Source organism: Dipodomys merriami, unplaced genomic scaffold (genome assembly GCF_024711535.1).
Source record: "Dipodomys merriami isolate MVZ:Mamm:240054 unplaced genomic scaffold, mDipMer1.0.p SCAF_11, whole genome shotgun sequence".
Classification (NCBI taxonomy): Eukaryota; Metazoa; Chordata; class Mammalia; order Rodentia; family Heteromyidae; genus Dipodomys; species Dipodomys merriami.
The window spans coordinates 18,532,201-18,558,092 of NW_027202382.1; the positions used below are offsets into that span (position 1 = coordinate 18,532,201).

General features: G+C 48.7%; 1 protein-coding gene across 1 annotated transcript in view; it reads right to left on the bottom strand.

Annotated features, from left to right (window-relative positions):
• Gabbr2 (gamma-aminobutyric acid type B receptor subunit 2) overlaps nucleotides 1-7,981 on the bottom strand; it is a 336,688-nt gene extending 328,707 nt beyond the window's left edge. Inside the window, exon 1 of the mRNA XM_070010539.1 lies at nucleotides 7,655-7,981. Coding sequence (XP_069866640.1) covers nucleotides 7,655-7,981 — 327 coding nt within the window. The remainder of the gene's footprint in view (nucleotides 1-7,654) is intronic.
• Nucleotides 7,982-25,892: the final 17,911 nt, after the last annotated feature.

Below are 25,892 nucleotides of genomic sequence, written 5' to 3' on the forward strand. Positions count from 1 at the left end.
CTTTAAATGAGCATCATTATTCCACAATACTGTGAATTTCCGGAAATTAAGTAATCACTTAATCACGATAAAAAAAAAAAAAAAAAAAAGAAAAAAAAAAAAATAAATAAAATCCAACGTGCCTTCCCATGCAATCCTCCCTAATCACACCATCTTGAAGAGAAACCTAAAGGTGAGAGAGTAACCAAACAAAAGCAGCTTCCTATGTTGCAGTATCCCTATGTTGCCACTTGCAGAGCCCCCAGGAGGGCCTCAAACATACACAGGACTTGGTGTAAGCCAATACAAATTTCATGTGTTAGGCAACAGAGAGAGAAAGATGTTTGTTAAAGCAGCAAAGCCCAGTCCACCCTAACCACAGGCCTATATCCTGTACACTTGCTAACCACCTCTGTCTGCACTACTGTCTCAGACTTCCAGCTTGCTGATTTTCCCAAAATCTCAGGTTTCCATGCAGATGCCAATGTTTCTCTCTGCCCATAAGAAAGTAGGGAAGGCCAAACACACAAAGAACCCCATTAAAGACGAATCCCAAAAAAAATCTCTACTCAATACTAGTACTAATCAGGCCCTTAGTGAGTTAATTCCACCCACTCCCCTCTCTCATCTCCTTTTCAAAGGTATTTAGGGACAGAGATATGGTACCTGTCCAGGGCTGAGGAAATGGTGGGAGCTAGGATGGCCATGGCATTGCCTTTATTTGGCGCAACTCAGGAGTTGGTGTTGGTGAGAACTAAAGAAGACAACAACTTGGGAGCCAATTTCATTCTGCCATAGGGAAGATTAAGATACTACCAAGGAGGTGGTCCAGGCAAACCATTCCATGAGATGCTAACTCACAAAGCACATGGATTCCCTGTGGTTCCCTTTAGGAAGCATTCATGCATACCCACCCCATGCCCAGTTCTGCTGGGCCCCACCAATAAGCCTGACCCTACCACCAAAAACCTAGAGCCTTGCAAAGGAGAAGAGATCCATGTGGCTATGACAGGAGAGAGCAGGAGAGCCCAGAGGGGAGACACACGAAGACCTCAGCATTTACGTCCTCTGTCTCTGCCACGCAATGCCCAACACAAGATGACTAATAATACTGCCTTATATTGACATTACATTCAGAGCCCTCCCATTCATTCTATCTCCTGTTCATGCCAACCCTTTGTGGTCCCCGTCACAAGCCTCACATTGCACAAAAATAACAATGGTAAATACACGGTACTTAAAAACTGCTATGCTGGAATGAAGAGTAGCAAATACTTTCCATTACTCACTGCATACCAAGCATTGATAAATAAGGCTGTTAGTACACCAGTCCCATTTTATAGATGGAAAAATGAGAAAACTGGCATGCCCAGGGTCACCAAGCAGGTAAATGGTACTGACATAGAGACCCTGGCCCTGAGGCTGGGTTCACTCTCAGGGACAAGCTGAGGCCTGGAGGTATTGCAGGAGCAAAGGGAAGTCACCAGGCATCTTATTCCCTGCTGGTGTTGCTTCTCCCAGCTAGTTCCTGCCTGATGGCCCTGCTGGGCCTCAGTGCTGCCCCTTCTGCAGCTCCACTCAGGCCCCAGCATCTTTTCCTACAGCCACTTAGTACAATGGCTTCTTAGCTTCTCAGTCTCCAGCCTCTACCTTCCTATCAGCCTCCATCCCATCATGCTCAAGTTCAGAACCCTCCCAAGGCTCTCATAGCTCAAGCTTCTTGACACATATTCAAGGCCACTCACCTTCAGCCTCAGGTTCCACAAACCCTGAACTCAGGTAAAAAGCACATCAAACACATCCTATACCTTGCAGCCTCCACCCTTCGATCTTGAGAACCCTTCCCAGAGGGAATTGTCAGGATCCAATTCCCATAGCTGTTGCTTTTCTATGTCTACATTGTCTTTACCCTTCCAGACCTATCTTGACTTCACTCCCCCAGGAGCCTCTGTCTAAATGTCCTGGTACCTCTCTTCTCTTTCTCCAGTCTACTATTTCCCAAATGCCTACTGTTGTCAACATGACCAGGCCCATCTGGCATCCATACCCCCTTGAAGACATCATCTGTCTCCACTCTGTATTCATGTGTTTGAGTGGGGCTGACCTAACTCCCTCTAACCTCACAACAGCTGGAATATACATGCTAGCACATGTCCCCATCCTAGCTCATCAATGTCATGTGAGTGATGGTGATTGGCTGGGAATGAACACGTGACCCACTTCAAGCCAATGAGATCTGAGTCTTGACTTCTGCTGAAACAGTTGGGAAAGAAACCTCTCTCCCTACTGGAGTTTCTAAGCTGGGAGTGTACAAACCTTTAGCTGTGGAGGCCATCTGTGCCACCACACGTGGACAGCTTGCTCCAGAGTGAAGCTGACAAGAAATCAGAGCCAAGATGCAGAGAGGGAGATATTTTTAAAGATCTTATTTGAGTCTCTGGGTTGAGCCATGCCCAAACACAGCACATTCCAGGCTTGTTCGGTGATATGAACCTGAATAACCTGGATTTCTGCAACAAGAGTTCTAAGCACTATACTTCCTAAGGGCTGGATGCTAGGTGGTGCAGCTACAGCCACAAAGAAGATGTGAGTCTGATTCTAAGATATAGAGCACATGTGCTATCTTTTTATTTTTAATAACAGCTGTGTTGATATAATTCACATACTCTTCTAGGATGTATGAATCCATGGTTTTTTTAGTACATTCACAGAATTATGCAACCATCTCCACTCTCATTTTCTATCCTGAACTGAAAATGATGAGTACATTCTTGCTCTGGTTTTTATTCACTGATTGTCTCTCTCAAGTCAGGGCTGTGGTTTACACCTTTCTGCAGCACTGTAGCTCCTGCAGGTGCACAGCAAACACCTGAAGAGCTGTGCTCAGTCCTCCCTTCCCCCCAAAAAGAAGCTCAGCCTCAGCCGCCAGTTGTCTGAATCTCTTCTAAAGCATAACGGATAAGAGAATAGACATGTGGTGTTGGAGTAATAGGCATGTGTGTCAATCACTGGGTTTTCTATGGTAGAGTCCCACATCAGGATGGTCTGTACTTCTTTGGCATCCTGAACTTTAGTCTACCACAGGATAGTCGAAAAGAAAAACAAGTGGAGTATAAATCCAACAGCTTAGGAGTGACTAAACATGTACAAACCCAGGTAATAGAATAGTATACAGCCACTAAAAATCTTCTTTACAAAAAGGATTTGAGAACATAATACCCAGGATATATTGTTAACTCAATGAAATAAAGTATAAAAATGTGCTTGGCATAAAATTCAACTCATGATATAGTAAACACCACCAACTGTTGGGAAATTATCCTAATTATGAGATGCAATTATTTTTGCATAGGTAGATTATGGGAAATTATTTTCTTCATGCTCTTCTATAATTGTCAATTTTACTGAAATTAACAATTGAATTGGAACTCCAACATTATTTTTTAATTTTTTTTTTGTCAGTTGTAGGGCTTGAACTCTGGGCCTGGGTGATGTCTCTCAGCCCTTCAGCTCAACACTAGCACTCTACCTCTTGAGCCACAGCGCCACTTCTGGCTTTTTCTGCTTATGTGGTGCTGAGGAATCGAACCCAGGGCCTCATGCATGCAAGACAAGCACTCTACCACCTTCCCAGCCACCTCCAACATTATTTTTAAACTCATTCTTTGGTTATTATTTTATATTACTGATTACCAAAGAATGAGAAACAGCCACATAGAAAACATTTCTGGCTTCTATAAAACTTTTATTTTTTGAGGAATCCTCTTCCAGATGCTTTTAAGTCAAACACATAAGTTATGTAATCCACCAAGTTTACCTTTTTACCTGGACTGATTTTACTAAGCTTCTGGGAAGCTTAGAGTAAAAAAAAAAAAGTAAATACAAAGCCATGCCTATAATCCTAACTACTCAGGAAGCTGAGATTTAAGGGTCATGGTTCGAAGCCAGCCCGGGGAAGAAAAGTCCCCATGAGACTCTTATCTCCAAATAACCACTCAAAAATCAGAAGTGGCACTGTGGCTCAAGTGGTAGAGTGCTAGCCTTGAGCACAAAGAGGCTCAGGGACAGTGCCCAGGCCCTGAGTTCAAGCCCTACAATTGACAGGAAAAAAAAAAGTTGATACATAAAATAACTGACCAGATGCCAGTGGTTCATGCCTGTAATCTTAGCTATTTAGGAGGCTGAGATCTGAGGATCATGGTTTGAAACTAGCCCAAGCAACAAGTCCATGAGACTCTTACCTCTAATAAACTACTCAGAAAAAAAGCCAGAAGTGGCCAGGTGGCTCAAATGGCAGAATGATAGCCTTGAGCAAAAAGAAACTCAGGAACAGTGCCCAGGCGTTGAATACAAGCCCCAGGACCAAAACAAAACAATAATTATTTTTGCTTTGATATGCTGATTTCCCTGCTTTCATAAAGTTTCTGGTGCTTTCCTTTATAATGTCCATGTCTGGCTTGTGTTTTCAATTGATGCAAATCATCCTTGGGAAAATTAGACAAGTATTTGCTCAAGTGATTTGTGTGATACCAGGAAAGCAGAGGTTCTGACAGATGGATGATCAACTGCCATACTTCATTTTTACAAACACGTGGCAATGAGTTCTTTGAAAGTTTGGTTGGTTTTCTAATCATAGTAAAGGTTTCAACCTAGAAAAATACACGTGGGAGGCCCTTTTATTGAGCCAGTCCGTCCCCAGTGACCAGGTGACCCCATTCCTTACTAAATCTCCATCTTCTTGCAGGCTGTGTAGACCCAGATCTATTCTAGTTCCGCATTCCCACTGGCTATTGAAGCTACTGAATAAAAACAAACAGCAACAAAGCCAGCAAAAATCTGCTCACCACATCCATCCTGCATTCAAGTCCTCAGACAATAAGTGACATGGCTGGCAAGTGATTAGGCAGCATATACAATCCACAAACACAGACCCTCTGAATAAGCCAGAATAAACCCACACATTCTCCAACAAGCCACAAACACCCTTCCGGTGGCCCTGAATTGTGCTGCAAATTACCCAGACTGATCCTCTGGCCAAAAAGAAACAAGAAAAAAAAAAAAGCGGGGGGGGGGGGGGGGGGGAGAAAGAAAAAGGAAAAAGCCAAAACTAAAAACATGACATCTCTAAAGATAAGGTCACTTGAAAAATAGTAACTAATTATATTACCTGGGCACTCTCCCAAATGTGATACCTCATGGCAAGAGATAATATATTTGATCCTCAGCCAGAATTCCTTTTTCTGGGGATAACTTCCCTGACTCTCCAGGAGACTTCAAAAGCAAGTAAAAGACAGAAGTGCTCTTCATATTTTAGTTGTGACCATATTTTATCCCACCTAAAGCCACAGGGGTCTTACTGGTGAATCCACAGGAAGATGGGAAGGTAGAATCATTTGTCAAGTGCTTACAGCATGTCAGACAGAGCAACAGAGGCTGAGCCTGCCTGCTCAAGGCATCATGCTGTAAGTCTCCTATTGCCACCCTGCAGGGTTTATAACAAAACAGCCCCACTGTTCCAACCTGTGTATCTAGGCTACAAAGATTAGATACCCAGCTCAAGGTCACCTGGGAGGAAGGTAACAGTGTCTGAGTAGACGCCATCAACCTTCCCCAAAGCCCTGGGTCAAGCTCTTTCAAATGGCCAAAGACCTGCCCGATGCTGAAACTCGCCTCTGTCCTCTTATTTACCACCGTTGCCTAAACATTCCCACAAACTGCGGGGTCTCTGACTGCCTCATCCTCTTGACTTTAGGCCCTCTCACTCAGAAAGTCATCAAGACATATTCACACCTGAAACCAAGTCCCCTCCACTCAGCTACCCACAAACAGGCTGAACAGAGAAGCCTGGAGAAGGGCAGGAATTGCTGGTGGAAACATTTTGCAGCTGGCGTTATTTGGTAGTGATGCAAGCTGGGCTGCCCTGTCTGCAAATGTTTTGGCCTCCCAAGAACCGGCTCTCCCTTCCAGAAGATTAAGTATGGAAGCAACAACAGAGAAAAGGTGCCAGGAGGACATGCCTGGGTGTAATTGCATGGCTCTCCACGTTCGTGTGCCAGACAAGTGCCCCCAGAGAACTTGAAAGGCTCAGGGCAGAGAAGAGGGCGACAGGAATGGCATTCGGAAATGATTTCACAGCCGGTTAGCCCTGTACAGCCACCCAGCGGGCATCCTCCCGGGGCAGAGGCCGTCTTCTCCCCACCCCGCCGCCTGCAGCAGCCTTCCCGCACCACCGCCAACTGCCACCGTTTCCTTCACCTTTTATTTACAGCAGAGCAGACTGGTTCATCAGTGAAGCGGGGGAGGTAGGGAATAAAATACAACCCAGATTCTGTTCTTTCCCGGGGGACATAGAAAAGACGCGGGGGATGGAGGGGGCCTGAGGGGGAGAAGCCCAGGTTGCACTACCAAACCCGGTGCGATCCTCCTCCCCCAGAGAACTCTGCACCTGGGCTTCGGACACAGGCACCCGGGAAGCCCGGGGGATGCAGGAGTCAAGCCCAGCTCCTTGGCTGTGCTTGGCGCCATGGAAGAGGCGCCAACGGAGCGCACGGCACGGGAAATCACTGCCCCCTTCAGGCCGCATCTCAGATGTGGTGGACTGGCTTGGGGGCTCCCGCAGTCCGGAAAAAACTCGCGAACCCGACCTGGCGCGGCCGGCGATCGCCCCTCCAAGGCCTCCTCCAGGGCGCCCCAGCCCCACGGCGGGCAGAGGAGGTCCGTGCTGAGGCTTCAGGAGAAACCCAAACCGATGGCATGGGGACGGAAAGCTCTAGGGTTCTCGGACTCGACTCCGAGAAAGAGGCCGGGAGGAAAGCCCTCTGCTGCGCTCTTTTAAGTCCGTGCCCCGGCTCCCGGGACGCTTCAAGTCTGCACTTGGATTAAGTGCGCGCCCTGCAAGCCACCGGCCAACAGCGGTGGGGCGGCCCCGGACACGAACACGCTTCTAAGCGCAGACCCTCCAGGGCACTCTGAGCAACGAACCCGGGGAGGTGAAGGGGGTCCTCCTCATACAGCCGCCGGGGTTACGGACAGCGCCCGGAACACCCGGCAGCTGCGCGGCGCGGCGCGGCGGCGGAGCCCCGGCCCCACTCCTGCCGGCGCTGGGTGTGCTCCTTCGCTTCGGGCGCGCACAGCACGCCCAGCGCGGCGGGGCGCCCCGGCCCCTCGGGTCCCGGAGCCGTCGGGACCTAGCGTGTCCGGGCTTTCCTGGGGGGGGGGCTGTGACAGGCCGCAGCCCCCGCCGGTTCAGCCGGCCCGGCTTAGAGTCAGTGCGCCTGTTCCTCCCACCTGGCACCTCACGGCCCCGGGAGCGGCACCTGGGCAGGGGCAACCACTGCAGCAGGCCTTTGGGGTCCACCTTCTCCGCTCCCTTGCTGGTTAAACACACACACACACACACACACACACACACACACACACACACACACACACACACACACACACACACCCTGAGAAAGATGATGCTCCTCAAATCTGGGTACCTGCTATGCCAGCCAAACCCAGCAGGACCCCGGGGCTGAGCACTGAGTACCAGCCCCGCGGTGCCCTCGGCAGGCACGGGCGGGTTCGTCGCGGCTCCGGCCAAAGACTAGAGCTTGCCCAACACTCCCCCCGCCCCCCACCTCCCCGCCGCCCCCGGAGCCCCGACGGCAGCGGTCGCCGGACGGTCCCTCACCTCGGTGTCGTAGAGCCGCAGGTCGAGGAAGTAGGGGCGCAGGAGCGACTCGTTGCGGATCTGCTCGATGGCCAGTTCCACGGCGGGAAGCACGCCGCGCCCGATGCTGCCCTTGGCCACCTCCTTGGTGAGCGGCATGAGGCCCATGATGGAGAGCGGGGGGCTGCTGGGCGGCGGCCGGGGGGCGCCCCGCGCCCAGCCCCAGGCCCCGGGCGCCAGCGGCAGCAGCAGCGGCAGCAGCAGGAGCAGCAGCAGGCGCGCGGGCGGCGGCGGCGGCGGCGGCGGCGGCGGCGGCCCGGGCTGCCCGGAGCTCCGCGGGGAAGCCATGCCGCGCCGCGGGCTGCGGGCGCCGGCTCACTCGGCCCGCATGGCCAGGCCCGGCCCGCCGCCCGGCGCCAAGCTCTCCCGGCGGCGCCCGCGCAATGGCGCCGGCTCGGGCCCCGGCTCCGGCTCCGGCTCGGGCTCGAGCTCCTGCTCGCTCAGAACGGCCGCGGCGGCGGCGGCGGCGGCGCCCGTGACGGATCAATCACGCCGGGAAGGGGTGGGAGCGAGCGCGCCGAGTGCAGGAGGCGGGGAACGAGCGAGCGAGCGCGGAGAAGGGGGGCCGGCGTCTCGGTGCTCTCCTCTCTCCGGCGCGGCCGCCCCGCACCGGGCCGCCTCCGCCCGCCCCCGTGCGCTCTCCGAGCCGCTCTCCCGCCCGGAGCTGCTAGGCGGCAGCCCCTGGAGCCCGGCCGGGGGAGGGCGGACGGCAGGAAACGCGGGAGGCGAAGGCGAGGCTGCTCGGTGGCGGTGGCGGTGGCGGCCCGGTGCGCGCCGGGGGAGGGGGAGGCGCTGGCGCTGCGGCGGCCTCGGGGAGGGCAGAGTCCTCCCGGCAGGCGCACGCTCGCGCCCCCCGGGCCTTCGCCGCACCTGCGGCCGCTGCCCGCCGCCCGCCCAGCCTGGGGGCGGCGGAGGGAGGGGGCGGGGAGCTGAGCTCCGCGGCGGGGGGGGGGGGGGAGGGAGACAGCGATCAGGGAACTAGGTCTGCTCGCTGCCACACGCAGGGGCTGGGGCCGCCTCGCCCTCCGCTTCCTGTAGCACCTGCTCCGAGGGTGAACACTTGCTTCTCGCAGGCAGGTCCCGGCGAGCAAGTCTGCCTTCCACGAACGCGTCCTGGAGGCACCTACAGTCTGCGCCCTCCTGTGCGGCGGAGTCCGAGGGCCCTGGGGTGCGCCCGCGCCTGAAAGCCCCTGGATGCTAGGCTGTCCGATCCTTGGGACCTGGACGGAGAACACCTTTTCTGGTGGCCACCGGACGCCTTTGGCCAACCCCAGGGAGGGCCTTGAGTGTGTTACCATTTGACCTCCGGGAGGCCCCCACTCCCCGAGGACCCCGCCCTAGAACTCTGCCCTGGGTAGGAGCTGTGTCCCTAAAGCTAGAGAGAGGCCGATTCCTCCCCCCACCCCCAGCCCAGCCCAACTTGACTCTCTCCACGGGTTTGCCTGGCCACACTGCCAAGCAGACTTGGGCCAAATGTTGATGAGATGGCATAGACCTTAGGTCCTCAAGTGCCTCTCCATGAAGAATGGGAATTGGCTCATTGTAACTTTAAAACCTTAGGAGCTGATTTCGAGGGACACCGTAAAATAGCAAATCACAAAACATTCTTAAGCCTGAACCAATCGATCATTGGTGGTCTGTATCCACGACCTTGTAACAAAGGTAAAAGTTTGCCCTTCACGGAGGCTTCCTACCTGCCTTATAATGTAACCAGACCACAGCCCTGTTATCTACCCCCCTCCCCCATTATGGGAGGAAGTCTGCTTGCCAAGTATACAGAGAAAGCCACGAAGGGAGGACTGGAACAGAGAGCCAGCAGGACCTGTTTATACCTGCAGGGTGCAGAAAGTAGGTAAGTATATACCTGTGCTGACTCTAGTAGTCGATCTGCATTTGGAAAGGGAGCTGGATCCGATTCTGCCACAGACCTGCTCTTTCAGCGCAGCCCTGAATCCCCCAAGCCAGAAGACCAGAGCAGAGGCTGAGCAGAGCTGCTGGACAGTACCTTGGACAGCGCCAGTGAAATCAGACCAACTTTGCCTGCCCCAGCTGTTCTTTCTAGGCTTCTGTAGGCACCACCTTCCAGGCTCCCTTTACTGTTCCTTCTTCCCCAAGGAGGCTTAGCAGGAGCATACCTCATCTGAGCATCTTCACCATGACCCACCCCCACACACACACAAACAAAAGAGGTCCAGAAGCCAGCATAGCCCTAGGTGCTCACTCGACATCACAGACATCCTCCATCCCTCTGGCACCTGCCCTTTCTCAGCAACTCAGCTCAGGGTTCTGAGCAACCATTTTCACTTTTTTCCCCCTTAGTCATTTGTGTTTTCCTTGTAAACTGTGCCAATAGAGAGTATCCGCAGATGCCTACGTTAGGAAACAAGTTAAAAGCTGGGAGAACTTTGCCTGACATTTACTAAGGTTTTGAAGGCCTTGCCTGGTATCCTGCTCTTCAGCCTCTCTGTCTTTACTGATGGAGTGACCTGGCCCCAAGACACATGGGCAGTGACCAGTCCTGAACAAAGAAGCTCCATCTTCCCTGCCTGGCTCCAGGCCAAGCTCTGATCTCATGCCCTACTTTGCACACCTGGGCATCCCTCTGGCTCAGACCTCCTCCAGGCTTGGCCTCATGTTCCAGTATGGGTAACTGGGTCCCTAGGCATAAGCTTCTGTCTTGGTTACGATCTGGAGTCCATGTCTTCTGGTGCTGGAGTCCAGTCTCTGTCATTTCAGAAGCTATTCATTCCTTCAACCAGTGTTTGGCAGGGTCTCCTCACCAGCTCCACATCCCTGGCCTTGTAGGACTGACATTCTAATGGAGGGAGGGAGGGAGAGAGAGAGTATAGACAGTAATAAAAAGCATTTCAGCATGTAGGTTTGTGAAGCACACCATGGACAACAATACAACAGAAAAGAGGATGGAGACAGGAGGCAGAGGTACCATCTGACATAGATGGGTCAGGTAAGGGCACATAGAGTCAACTTCTCTGCAGAGCCCTAAGGGAAGTCGGTAAGAAAGACTGGCAAATAATGTTTCTATGAGCAGGAACAGTGAGGGGCAGAGGCCGCAGGACAGGAGTGTGCTAGCATGCTTAAAGCACAGCTAGGAGACAGTATGACTGGAGCAGTGAGCAAGGGAAAGGCAATAGACCCACAGTCAAATGCAGGAGACATCACACAGGGCCTAGGTATGGTGAGGACTTTGGCTTTCCACGATGGGAGGTTATCCAGCAAAGCACAGCCACAGTCTGAGCTGTAGAAACAGGCTCCATCTGGCAGCTAGGCTGAGATCCATTAGGAGGAAGGAAGGGGGAAGCAGGTATACCCGCAAGGAAGCTAAGCCACTACCACAAGCCACTTTGGGTGTCAAGAACCAGGGTACAGCAGAGCAAGTGAGGAATAGCTAAAGTTATCACTGTTCTTTTTTTTTTTTTTTTTTTTTTTTTTTGGGGTCCGGTCATGGGGCCTGAACTCTGGGCTTGGGCACTGTCCCTCAGCTCTTCAGCTCAAAGCTAGTGCTCTACCACTTGAGCCACAGCACCACTTCCAGCTTTTTTCTTTTTGCTTATGTGGTGCTGAGGAATCGAACCCAGGGCCTCAGGCATGCAAGGCAAGCGCTTTAACCACTGAGCCACCTTCCCAGCCCCTCACTGTTCTTTTTAGTATTAATGGAAATAAAATGCACTTTCCAAGGTCCCAGACTGTATACACTTGATTGCACTTCCTTACCATACATGAGACAGTGGAGACTTAGATGGCAGCATACTCTGGGCTGCAACTCCAGAACGTGATGAAACATCAGCAGCCTGCATCTGCATCTGCTTCTCTTAACATCTTCTCCTAGAATGGCTGTCTGTCTCCAAACTCCCAGCTCAGAGGTAGAGTCTGCTCATATTGTGAGGATTTGGGGAACCCCCCATGGTCCATCTCAATGCCTATTAGGACATCCATCCCTCTGGGCAGGATCCTTATCACCCAGGAAGTAATCATACCCACTATCACCCCCACCTTCTGCTCTGTGTGCATATTGACTGACTGCCCTTTACAACCTCAGTTGGGGCTGCTCAGCTCTGCGTCTGCCACTGGCAGGTACCTTCTTCCAGAAATTGAGTCCAGTTTCCCACACCCTCCTCAGTCCACCTGTCATCCATGCCTTCCTCTGCTCCAAATCCCAATAGTGCTAGGCCTTCTTTTACTCTTTTTCTTTAAAAAAAAAATCTTTGAAAACATTCCCCATGGATCTCTTCAGAGTGTTTACATTGAAATGTTTCTTTCAATCAAATAGCTCAGCTGTTTTTAATGTGCATTGTTTTACATTTCTTCTCTTTTTAATGGTTAAGCCATGAATGATGGCTCTAAAAAAGATTAGTTGAATGAATCTAAGAAGCTTTTTACCTTTTCCCCAGGCATTGGTTTTTTAATGGAAAAATTGAGTTTCAGGCATCAAATATGGTCTGGTGACAGGTTCGAGTAATAATAATAACTACCATTTATTACCCGCCCACCTACTCTATGTCAGATTTTCAGAACTGTTGAAAAATGGGTGTTAGGATCCCAGTTTTAAAAACTAATGGACTGAGGGCCAGATGGACTCAACGATGTCTAGTAACTAGCAGAATTCCAGGAACCAGAGGATCATACCTTAATCCTAGCTACTCAGGAGGCTGAGATCTGAGGGTTGTGGTTCAAAGCCATCCTGGACAAAAAATCCCCATGAGGCTCTTATCTTCAATTAACCACTCAAAAAATGGAAATGGTGCTATAGCTCAAAGCACTCGGCACTAACCTTGAGCAAAAGGGCTCAGGGACAATGCCCAGGTTCTGAGTGCAAGCCCCATGACCAACAATAAAATAAAATAATTTGCAGAGCAACATTAGGGTCCAACCCATCTTGTCTGATCTCAAACTCTTACATTTGCCTCTATTCCACTTGCCTGCCCTTGGAATGCCCTTATCAGGCTGCAGATGAAATTCCCAGAGGGGCAAAGAACACTGCTGAAGATCAGCACCAATGAGAAGGGAGGTAAGCAGACAGCCAGGGTGCCCCTTTAAATAAAGGATGAGTCTAGGTTTCCTTCTGGTTTACTCAGTACCTACTCTTACAGGAACAAGCCAATTCTATAATAATCGCATTCATCTATTCAAGTAGGCAGAGCCTTGTGATCTGGTGGTCTCCCAATGGGTTCTAATGCCCAGAACTGAGAATCTTCTCTCCAACCCTCTGGGGAATACATGTAAGGCATAGTAGCTGCACAGGTCCTGGATGGACATAGGTGGGAAGTTTTGCTCATATGCAGGTGGTCTTTAGAAGGACACAGTAGGCAAAAGAGCCTGTCTCATGTCACAAGCAACAAGGTATTTGATAAGCAGGATCAAGAGACATAGAGATCATAGAGACATCATGAGGATGAACTCATAATATTTGTGAGTACTGCATGGTCCAGCTGCTATTAACCTGTAATAAATGTGTGTGTGTGTGTGTGTGTGTGTGTGTGTGTGTGTGTGTGTGTGTGTGTGTGTGTGTGTGTGTGTGTGTGTGTCTTGCTGGTCTTGGGGCTTGAACTCAGGGCCTGGGCACTGTCTCTGATTTTTTTTCTCATAGCCAACACTTTACTTTTTGAGCTACAGCTCTACTTCTGGCTTTTGGGAGGGTAATTGGAGATAAGAGTTTTACAGACTTTTCTGCCTGGGCCAGCTTCGAACTGTGATCCTCAAACCTCAGCCTCCTGAGTAACTAAGATTTCAGGTGTGAGCCATGGGTAACTGGCTGAATTTCCTTATTAAGTAAGATAATATATATTAAGTACTCAACTCAGTCCTAAGCACTGATTAGGCATGAAACAAATAATAATAATGCCACCAAGATGGCAAGATAAACATAGTGCTAAGGTTCCCACCTTGCCACTTGATTGTGAGACTGAAATACAATTGTCTTAGGCCTATCGCTTTTTAGGCCAAAGTCCTATAGCTTTTGTCCTGCATGCTAACTTGCAGCTGCCTTTCATAATGCTTTCTTGGTCCATGGTAGCCCTTGACTAAGCCAGCTTGCAGACACCGTCTCCCACCCCATCCCCAGCCAAGTCTTTTCTTCCTCAGAAGAAATGTCCTCAGATCCCTCAACTGTCTCTAGCTACTAGTGTTAAGGTGACCCAAGAACTGACCAAAAACCCTCTGTAGGCATGCAGAATATCAGAACAATCTTTCTGTGCTCAGGCCTCAGACTGCTGTACGGGTCCCCACATTTTGCTAGCAGCCACATCACCCCTTTGATTCTTAGGAAACTGGCCCCCTAAGAGTCCAGACTTGTGTTCTCTGAAGTTGCTGTTGCTGCTATTTCCAATGAATAAATAACAAGCTAGGTCTCCAATTCTTTTAGTCAGCAGTTTAATTCAGGAGCCAATGAGCAGGATCGAAACAATTCATCAGTGATGGCAACGTGTTGAGGGCATTCTGCAATCTCCCACACTCACCATCTCTCTTGGTTAGCATCACTATTACTGAACCACCTGGTTTTCTTTCTTGTCATAAAACATTGGTCAAAATAATAAATAGGAGAGTGCCAAACTCACAGCCTTATGACTATCCAGACTAGATCATCCACTTCTCTGGTCCTGGGATCAACTCTACTAAAAATGTACCTAATGCAAACCAGATATAGGTGATTCACATCTGTAATCCTAACTATTCAGGATGCTGAGATCTAAGATCAAGATCTAAGCCTGGGCAAGAAAGTTCATGAGACGTTTCTCTCCAATTAACCACCAAGAAGCTGAGAGTGGAGGTGGAGCTGTGGCTCAAGTGGTAAAGCACTAGCCTTGAGTAAAATAACTAAAGGAGAACACCCAGTCTCTCAGTTAAAATTGCAGTACTAACACACATGCACACGCATACTTCTAATTGCCACATCCAGAACATCATAACAACTCTTCCTACACCCTTGTTATCTTAGGGTTTCTCTGACCTGCCTCATGAATAGCCCAATGAGAAAAGCAAGTACCACTGGTTTGTCCTTTGACCATAAACACCATCAGCTCTCAACAATACTCCTCTTCTCTCCATGATAACATACCAGTTGCATAGTCAGTGCTCAAGTGCTACAGATGGTCAACACCCAAATCTTCAATTACCAAAGACATCCTTTTGAGCATACCCTTACTGTCTGGCCCTTCTTTCCACTCATCTATCTCACAAACTCCTAATGCTCTATCTGGCCCTTCCACAGTCTCCTGGCCTGGCCTGGTCTGGCACCTTGTCTTTTGTTCATGGGGCTCCATATTGGTTAGTCATTCTCCTCTGAAATATCAGGTGTCTCTGTTACAAGCCTGGAGATGAGAAAGTTCCACATTCCTCTGTCCACCACCCCTTGCTCCAAACGCACTGCACTTAATCCTTTTGGTAGTCCATGACCTTCCAAAACCTCTGCTCACTCTGACAGTGAGTGCTTGCATGATCTAGCAGGTGCTGCTCACCCTCTACTCTGGCCCTGTTCCCAGTTTCTCCTATGGCCCTTGTTGTCTGATGAGTTTTATTGAGATATCGCGCGCACACGCACACACACACACACACACACACACACACACACACACATACACACACACACACACACATACACCACAGGTATACACATCTTAAATGTGCAGTTCAATGAATTAAAACAAAATTAATACAACCAGGTAACCAGCAGCAAGAACCAGAAAGTTACCAACACCTAGCCACTCCTTATAATGCTAGCCAGCACTGAGAGGAACTAGTTGCATGCCAACACCAGAAATTAGGTTTTTCCCTACCTGGACTTGATACAAGTGGAATTACTACTTGCCTCTTTTGTTCCTGGATTCTTTCATTCAACATTTTTGTTGTGTTGTTTTGTTTTAATATTCATCCGGTGGCTTGTGCCTATTATCCTAACTACTTGGGAGGCTGAGATCTGAGAATTGAGGTTTAAAGCCAACCCTGGGCAGGAAAGTCTGTAGAGACTCTTCTCTCCAATTAACCACCAGAAATCCAGAAATGGAGCTGTGTCTTAAAGTGCTAGGGTGCTGGCTTTGAGCAAGAAGAGCTCAGGGACAGCACTCGGGCCCTGAGTTCAAGCCCCATGACTAATAAAAAAATCATCTACATTGTCATTTGAGGTTGAAGATCCTTCACTCTCATAACTGTGACCTTAACTTGTCACAGTTCATCGTAATCATAAAGATTCAGAGTTTTCCTCTCCCCTCACCTTCAACTTGACTGGTTGCAATGGTATACCTTATACCTCTGCTTCCATTCTTGCTCTTTCCTCACCTTTGTTTATCCGGTCCATCTGACCTCTTCAAAGCTTAGCTATAACCATGCCACTCCCTAGATCACCTCCTCCTAGGGTTCCCTATAACCATGGGGTACAAACTTCCAAACCTGGTATTAAAAGCTATTTTCAACTACAACATAGCTTCCATGTTCCTAGCTGTAGTGACCAGCTGTCTTTCCACAGCCCTACATTCTAACTACTTAGAATATCAGTCCATCACATGTCTTCCCTCTTCTGTCTTCATAGCAGAAGAAATAGCTCATGCTATTCTTCTGACATGGAATGCTCTTCCCACTCTTTCTCCCATAGCAAAATCCTATAAGACCAGCTCAAGCTCACCTCCCCTGCATCCTCCTCCAGCCCCGTTACCTTCTCTCAGCTCCTGTGCTAAGGCTTGGTTCACACTGAAAGATAACACTTATCACTTCTTTAAAAGTTAATTACCACATTTCACCATCCCTGAGACTCATATTCTTACTCATCTCTGGGATCAGGGCACACTCTCTCCTTGATGGCACCTTCAAATTGGAAGTGTTAGGTTTTCTCTTCTTTCCCCCCCCCCTTTTTTTCTTTGTGGTGATACATAAAACGGTGGTGTCTCCAAGTTAGTGAAATGCAGCATTTGTTTTTTATTCTTGGCCATCCACCCTCTGGGTCCCTCTCCATGTGTGAGACCACAGTCACTTACTTGCACAACAAGCAATGCTTGTTGATTGAGTGGGGGTATGTTCTGTCTGTTTTTTACCTGGGCAACTTCTGCAGGTGCCTCCACAGCAGGGGAGGATGGAGGAAGAAAGCCTCTGCATGTGCCCTGTGGTTCATCTTCACCAGGACGAGGTGATGACCCTTCCCCCTGGGGGGCTGTGGGAAGTGACAATGGGAGCTTTAGACAGCCACACTGGCCCTTCCCCCCCCCCTCAATTGGCTGTCAGCTGTCCCCACAAGGCCTGTCCCCATAGGGTTAATTTCATGCTAAATCTTTGATCAGCAAAGCAAGCTTCAATTATAGCATCATTCCTAGTGGGTAAATATGATTTGCTTTCTGAGTATCTGATTTATGACTTGGCTTTCAGGAATACAACTGTGATATGAGGCAGTAGCATCCTATGGCGCCAATCTTGTTCCGTGTCTCTCACTTTGAATAACAACAGCATCTCTTTTCATTTGATTTCTTCTAATGAAATCAGCGATTCCCCCAACACATCACATTAAACAACAAAGGACAGACACAGGGCTGGCATCTGATGTGAGGCATTTTAGTTACCATTTGCCTATTTTTAGAAGATTCTAGCCCTTCTAGTTCCATGGGGATTTTAGTAAAGTCTAGCCTACTGGTCTTATTTCCTTTGAGCTACTATAACAAAATACCTCAGGCTGGGCATTCATAAGCAGAAATGTATGGGAAGCTGAGAAATCTAAGTTCAAGGTGCTAGCAACTTTGCTGACTAGAAAGATCCTTGTATGATTTTTTTTTTTCAGAACTGAAGTTTGAACTCAGAGTATACTGCTTGCAAGACCAGTGCTTTTCTATTTGAAACATGCCTCCAGCATTTTTTTGCATTGGTTATTTTCAAGATAGGGTCTCACTTTATTCCCAGGCCAGCCTAGGCTATGATCCCCAACTCAGTGGGGACAATAGGCATACTCCATTGCTTCCAGACATTGTGTCTCCTAGTAAGCATGAACCACTATGTCTAGCCACAGGTCCACAGTGCTCCGGTTGGCCTTCAACTTCAAGCCCCCTATTTCCACTTCCAAAGCAGCTAAGATTGCAGGCTTGAGCCACCCCTCTCCCACTAATGCCCAATTTCTCATACCTGGGAGTTAATCCTTATGACCTAACTACCATGTAAGGTCCCACTTCTCAAGACCACAGTGAGATGCAGTTTCAATGTGAATTTCAGAGGTACACAATCTTTCTGATCATAGCCTTGCTGTTTTTTTTCATGTGATTCTAAATTTGAGTTTTACAACATGCATGGAGCATGAGTAAATATTTGGGGATGATGCATTCTATATGATAAATGATACTCTCATTTCCTTCTATGGCAATTCCTGCACAATATTTCTGCATGTGGGTGACTCCACGGTTGTGTTTAAAGGGTCCATTTGGAAGGTTTGCTCCTGGGTATGCTAGGAATCCTGAACCAGATATCAAATTTACAGAGTTTTCTCCAGAGGCTTTTCCAAAGAACTCACTGCACATGCCAGGCATTGCTTTCTCTTGGATGGTTTTCCTGGGTGATTCAAGGGCACAGGGATTGCTCGGCTGATAAGCAGGACAAAGTTCAATCGTTGGCCATCTGGACTTCCTTTGGGGAGTGTTATGATTGATATCTTTATTCTGTCAGGATGGAGAAAAGCATTTAATTCTCTCATAGGTTATTCATTATCTTTTAGCAACTTAGATGCCTGTGGGAATTTTCTAAATTCCATCTTCTCCTGGAAAACACACACACACACACACACACACACACACTCACACACACACTCATACACACACACACACACACACACTCACACACACACCTTTACTTCCAATACATAGAGATCAGAGAAGATTTTGGCTGTCAAGAGTGGCTAACTGGGTAATAAGACCAGGAAAGCAGCATAACAAGAGGCTGGAAACAAATTTGTTTTCTGCCTTTTATCTTTCCCTACTGTCTAAACTTAGTTTTGTTTCTCACATAAACATGTATTCAATTTATTTTTAAAATTTAAGGATTCTTGTATCACTTGGCTGTTTTATTGTTGCCATGGGTTCTATTTTTCTCCCATTTATATTTTCCTTCTTTGTCAAGTTTGCCTAGAAGATGACTGAGTTCATTTAAAAAGAAACTCCAGCAACAACAACAAAAAGAAAAAGACAAAAAGATAACAAAACCCCAAACAACTCAATAGTTGCTTCCATTGTCTATTGTTTCTCCCACCCTAATTTCCTTTTTATCTCTGCTCCCATCTCTTCCAATATTAGATTTAATCAGATAATAGAAACAAAACAAAAGACATGGTGTTAGTGTCTCTAAACTTCGGAGGCAGAGTTGGGAATCCTCTAGAGAATCTTAGGATAAGGGAAGCCTGTTAGGTATTCCATGAAATCTGGGGTCTATTGTCCTGTACATCTGTCATCTCAATGATCAAATGACCATCTTCCAAAAGAGGTCTTAGAGAGGCCTAATGATTTGTTCAGCACAGAGAAAGTACCAACCAAGCTTTGTTTTGTTTTTTTAAATGCAGGGGGTTGAGCTCAAAAACACTCGAGTCATGCCCCAGCCCTTTTTACTGTACTTCTTTTGAGATAAACTCTTACTCTTTCTTTGGACCTATATTTTTCCCTTTATGTTTCTTGCCACATGTGAGACGATGGGAAAATGCCACCACATCCACTTACTTTCTGTTGAGATGAGATTCACATAAACTTTTTTGCCCAGGCCGGCCAGGAGCCATGATCCTTCAGATCTGAGCTTCCTTTCTATCCAGGATAATAGATCATTCCACTTAGCTATTGGTTGAGATAAGTGTGTTGGGAATTTTTTAATCTAGACTGGCCTAGAGCCTCAGTCCTGCCATTCTCAGCCTTCCAAGTAGCTAGGATGACAGATGTGAGCCACCAGTGCCCAGCCTCAAGGTTAAGTAAGCTATTGATTTTCTAACTTTTCCTCTTCCTTCCTTTCCCTTTGCTAAGAGTGGGTAGGTGATGCTCCCTCTCCATTTGCTTGGATTTCTTTGGCAAGGCCTTCTGCTGTATGCAGTTTCTGTGATATTGTTTTAGGCTGGCTATGCATTTCCACATGAGTCAGGACAGTTATTGTCACCTTGGGATCCTTTACCTCATGTGGTGAAGCTCCTGCCTAGTAAGCAGGAGGCCCTGAGTTCAAATCCTAATACTGCCCAAACTAACATTGATTAAAAAAAACAAACAAACAGAAATCTTTAACTTTCCCAAGTGTAGCCTGATCTGTTAGTTGGCTTGTCGCTCACCTTCCTCACGTGTCACATCTGTCTCAAAAGTGTGCCCACCCACCTCAGGTTCCGTTTCCATCTTGCAATATTCTTAAAGGTTTCAGAAAGTGATTCGTTTCATGGTGGTGACAGAGAGCTGTGGCCTCAGACCTAGACACAGGCGAGTCTAATACACAGCAGTCTGTCCCCTTCACAAGTCACCCCACCTGTAAGGCAGGATCTACCAAGAGCCTCCATCCTTAGGAAGCCTCCACTGGAGGCATCCAATGGAAGGGCTTTAAAAAAAAAAACAACCTTTATTTAACATGTGCATTACAGAAAACACATATAAGCAAAGAGCAAAGTACTCAGGCTTTTTAAGATTGTTAAACACCCGCAGTTTGCTTATTAAATCTTCCCAAGCACCAGGAGGGGAGGCTTTTTGTTGTTTTGTTTTGTTTTCTTGCCAGTACAGGGAATTGAACTCAGGGTCTCAAGCTCTCTCTTGGCTTTTCTGCTCTAGGCTGCCACTCTCCCACTTGAGTCACATTTCTACTTCTGGCTTTTTGTTGGTTTCTTGAAGGTAAGAGTCTCTCAGCTTTGTCTGAACTGATTTCAAACTGGGATCCTCAGATCTCAGTCTCCTGAGTAGCTAGGATTACAGGTGACAGCTACCAGCACCTGGCAGTGGGAGGCGTTGATGCCCCCCAAGTACAGTAAGGAGACTGACTCAGGGTCTCTAGGATGAAGCAGGCTCACCAGCTCCTATGGCCAGGTTTCTGCCTTCACTGGGTGAGAACGTGGAAAAGTGCAGTCTGAGAACCTCCGCTTTCTCTTTGCTCTTTATCAACTTCTTTGACTGAACCCCCATTTTCCTGCCCTGAGAACCAGGTTAGAAACAAATTGCCGATTCTTTCTCTCACAGCTTAGGCAGGGCCAGGCCCCAGGGATCCCCCATCTGGCTGCTGAGGCCTGGGATCCTCTGGGACAGCAGAGAAGTGGTTCCTATAGAGCCGAGCAAGTGGAAAGGGCTGGAAAGACCTCGTCCGTCCCCAGGGGTGGTGAGTGAGCGCCCCCAGGAGATGCATCTTCCCGGTAGCTCAAGAGGACCCTGGTGGCCTTCCGTGACACATGGGGAGGGAGGGTTCCCTAAGCCCTAGGCTGTGGAGGATGGGGGTTCAGGGGACTGCCCAGGTCTGCAGCCCCTTCCTGGGCTTCTGGGAGAGGAGCTGCCTGTGATCCCCCAGGGTGGAGGGCACAGCCTGGGTTAGAGGGCATGGTAGAGTGACCTTAAGTATACCTAGCCAAGGACAGGTGCTCCATCATAGCCATACTCTGAACAGTTCAGACTAGAGGACCTGGGGTTGTGTCAGGACAGTAGTCTCAGATGACCCGCTCCCTTTTTTATCAGTTGTGGGGCCTGAACTCTAGGCCTGGGCACTGTCCCTCAGCAGTTCAGCTCAAGGTTAGCACTCTACCACTTGATCTATAGTGCCACTTCTGGCTTTTTCTGTGTATGTGGTTCTGAGGAATCGAATCCAGGGCCTCATGCATGCGAGGCAAGCACTCTACCACTGGGCCACCTTCCCAGCCCCTGACTCTCTCTTTTTTGGACACCCGATTGATCATTTTCCTCTAAGTCTCATTCCCAGGAAACTCATAGATCCCAGTGGGCAGGGATCTGAAGGGCTCACAGTTAATATCTCCTCACTCAGATCATACCCAGCTGATGAACAAGGCCCCCAGGAGCAATGGGTCACTTTTCCCTTTCTTCTTCAGAGCCGGAAGGAGTCTCAGAGACAATCGATTGCATTGAACCTGTCTTCTGGGAAAGCAGGCTCAGAGAGGGCAAGCAAGGCCGCCCAGCAGCAATACAGCTGCCACCTGTGCCAAATCTACAGTGGTTCTGCTTACACGATTCTCAGCAGCCCCTGGTGAAAACTCTGCTACACCAGGGGGTGTAGTGAAACTGGGATATTTTTCTGAATCTTTGAAAACTTAAGGGCATAGCCTTCTTGTTTTCTTCATTCATGTCAGCCCATGTGGTTTACGAAAACCTTGTTTCTTCCAACAAAACACCCAGAAATGCCAGCTCTAGCGTCAGATCCTTGGGAGGTGTGGGACTCAAGAAATGCTTTGCTGCTGTCTCTGAAGCCCAGGGGGAGTCCCAGAAATCCCAAGCCGGCTGTCTCCCGAGGAACAGCACCACGGTGCTGGGACAGATATCAGAGGGAGACGCAGCCGAGTAAGAGCAAATTCGGTTTGGAGATGTGGGTACAAGTTTCAGTTTTGACACTGAGCTGCTGTGTGACCTTGGGCGAGCACCATCTCTTTCTGGACCTGTTTTTATCACGCACTACTTGGAAACTGCTCTGACTGTGGCATGAAACTGGGACTCAAGGCATTCTTACTGCTATCACCAATCTTGCTTGCAAAGATGAGGTTGGGTGGGGGCTGCGGGTGGGTGTTTGTCTTCCAGGCAAGCTCAGGTTTACTAAGTGGCTTGTCCACATTTTTCTGGATGTGACAGTTTGTGTGCAAGGAGCTGGTGAGGGGCTCTGTCCAGCTCTGGCACGGACAATCAGGTGAATGACAAATAATCTCGCTTGCTCCGGGTTGACGTAGCTGCTGGAGGATGCTGTTAATTCTGCTGTTTACAGAAATAAGTCCAGTGTGAGTGGAGGCTTTTTGGTGTTGCAAACCAGATGGTATTTCCAGCCTTGATCAGCCTCAGAGCTTTGGTTCCCATGGCAACCCTGAAGTTCCACCTACTGCTACTTCCTCCTTCTCGAGCTTCTTCCTCTTCCACTCTGGTGTCAGGGTCCCTGGAGAACAAAGCCACTAAGTACCTGTGTATAGCACCTTACAGTTTACAGTACACTCCCGCCTTTAGTACCTCATTTACTCCTGGCTGCAGCCTGGTCAGACAGCATTTCTTCTCCCTCCATTTCACAGACAGAAAAATCAAGACCGCAGAAACGAGGTAATCTGCTCTGCCTTCTTCTCACTGGTGTTGGCAAAGCCTGAACCTAAATCTGATGATTTCTGGATCATCCTCTGAGCTTACGGTTCCCTACGTTGTCCGTGCTGTATGTAAAAGAGTCTGAATCAAAGTGTGACATCTTTACACAAGTTACTAGTCTGTGTGTTTTCTCTTTATTGTATCTAGAGTTCTATGCCAGTCACTCAACTGTCAGGTCCAGCTACTTATGTTGGACTATTTACCCCAACGTGAAAAATAATAGTGGTGAAGGGCAGAGAAAGGAGATTATTGTGTGGTATGGGGAGGCTGCAGGATAGGGCAAAGGAAGCATGTTAGTCCATTTTTTCGTAGTCCATCTCCTTGTGTAAGCGGTACCTGGATGACAGTGCCAGCTGTGTGCGATAAATTTAATGCACTGCTTCTCCTGCTGCAGTGTGCCGATACATTCCCTTGAGACCATGTAAGGCCTGCATTCCTTTTAAATGTCCTGGGGACACCAAAGCTGCTGCTCAGGAAGCACCATAAGAATGGGATGAAAGATGCATCATGCAGAAGCATGCCCCCAGCAGCTACCAGTGCCTGGCTGCAAATCTGATTTTGAAAACTTGATTTTTACAAAACCATTGTGGCTGGGCACCAGTGGCTCATGTCTGTAATCTTAGCTACTCAAGAAGCTGAGAGCTGAGAGTCATAGTTTGAAGCCAGCCTGGGTAAGAAAGTCTATGAGATGCTTATCTCCAATTAACTACCCAAAACCTGGAAGTGGGGCTTTGGCTCAACTGGTAGAGTGCTAGCCTTGAAAGAAACAGCTCAGGGACAGCACCCAAACCCTGAATTCAAGTACCAGTACCGACACACACACACACACACACACACACACACACACACACACACACACACACAGCGCCAATGTGTCTGAAGAATCTAATGTTTAAGTTCATGCTAGAAGGTAGATCAATAGAGCTTCATATGGCTAAAAAGTCTTCATATGCTAGGTGCAGTGGTTTAAGCCTGTGAGTCTGGCTGTTTGGGAGGCAGAAATGGGGAGAGGACCATAGCTGAAGACCAGTCCAAGTTAAAAAAAAAAAAAAGATGTTTTGGAAATATCATCTCAACCAGTGGCTGAGTGTGATGTGCGTGCCTATTATTCCAGCTTCTCTCAAAAAGAGAAGCACAAATAGGATCACAGTTCAGGCCGGCCCAGGCATAAAGCTTGGAAATAAGCAAGGCAAAAAGGGGCTGGTAGAGCCACCGGTTCAACAAGCATAAGGCCCTGAGTACAACCCTAGTACTACAAAAATAAAGGTCTGTTCCTTGTGCCTTCTTCCTGCCAGTTCTCTTCACTCTATATTATTTATACGGTTGTGGTTTGCAAACTGAATTATGTGCATTAAGTTAATTGCTATTCAATCACCAAATATTTTCCATGTATTCTTGTCATCAGTCTGGCTGGTGTATCCCTGGCCCTTGTCACAGGTCCCTCACCCAGCTCCTCAGGCAGCCTCTAGCTGCAGGTGGTCAATACGGCTGTGCTGAGCAGCACCATGGCTGCTGTCAGGCAGATGTGTGGCCTGACCCTTGCCTAACAGTGAGAGACAAATGACAAGGACATCAGCTGCCATGGAAAGCATTTCCTACACAGCCCATGGCAGCTTTAGTCCCCAGGCCTGTCCCTGGAGCCATGACAGTTATTATTCCAGGGGAAGACAGAGACTCCGCTTTGCAGGGGGGGGGGGGCTTCCCCCAGTGCCTTCAATGCCCCCCCCAGCCTCTGTGTTGCCTGAGGAAGGCCTTTAGCTATAGCCCTCATGTAGCACCTAGGGCCTCATAGAAACTGTCTGGAAAGGCTCAGGCTCCCCGCAATGTCTGAGTATTTCCTAAGGTCACTTTACCCTGTGATCTAGCTCATGAAGCAAGCCTACAGTCTATACTTTTGTTTTTTTTTTTTTTTCCTGGCATTACTGGGCTTTGAACTCAGGCCACAAGCTCTCACTTGACTTTTTTACTCAAGACTAGTGCTCAACCATTCAAGCCATACCTCCACGTTGGGCTTTTTGCTGTTTAACTGGAAATAAATGTTTCTCTGATTTTTCTGCCCAGGTGGGTTTGGAAGAGAGATCCTCGGCTCTCAGCCTCCTGAGCAGCTAGGATTACAGGCATAAGCCACCAGCATGTGACCTCAAGGCCTTTGGTTCCGGTTGGTTCTCCTGCGCAAGCTCTTTATAGAGATGGGGCCAGAGCTGGACTGGCTTGCAGCCTATGTGGGGTCCAGCCACAGGAGAGGAACGTGGGCCAGGATGAGGGTCACAAGGGTGAGGACCCAGGCTGGGCCTTTGGAGGCTTGGAAGGTAGAACAGTGGACAGTGTCCATGCCAACCAAGCTTCTGTAAACACTCACTTGCCGGGAACGATTCTCATTGTGTTGAAAGTGGAGACAATTATTCCACGGAAAGAGCGGTGGCAGAAAGAGTGGAGCAGGCAGCAACCAGCACATCTAAACAGAAAACAGGAACCTAACAAATAGGGAGAAGGTGGGGAGCCCAGAGGTGATAGAGGGTCCAGAGAACATCCACACCTTGCAAGGAGGCCTGGACAAGATGGCCCCTTATCACTCATTGTGAAGCCTTTTCTGTGCTGGGTTTTGGGAACACTGACTTGAGACCTTAAGTGTACTTAGATCCCTCCGGCCAACACGGCAGGGAGAGGAAGACTTAGAATAGGCAGATTGCTCACACTGAAGAGTGAGGCAGAGATAAGGACTGATGGTAGAGGGCCGGAATGCCAGTCAGATGTCAAGGGCCGGAAGTTCCCCTTCTGGTCTCGGTCATCTCTTGTTATAAATAATGTAATATGAACCTGAACATTAACTGCAAGATCCACCCAGAAGCACGAGTTCATACTAACTAAAGCTAGACACTCTGCACCCCAAAGGGGACCCCTGCCATTCTCCCAATCCAGCCTGACAACCACTCATTGGCTTT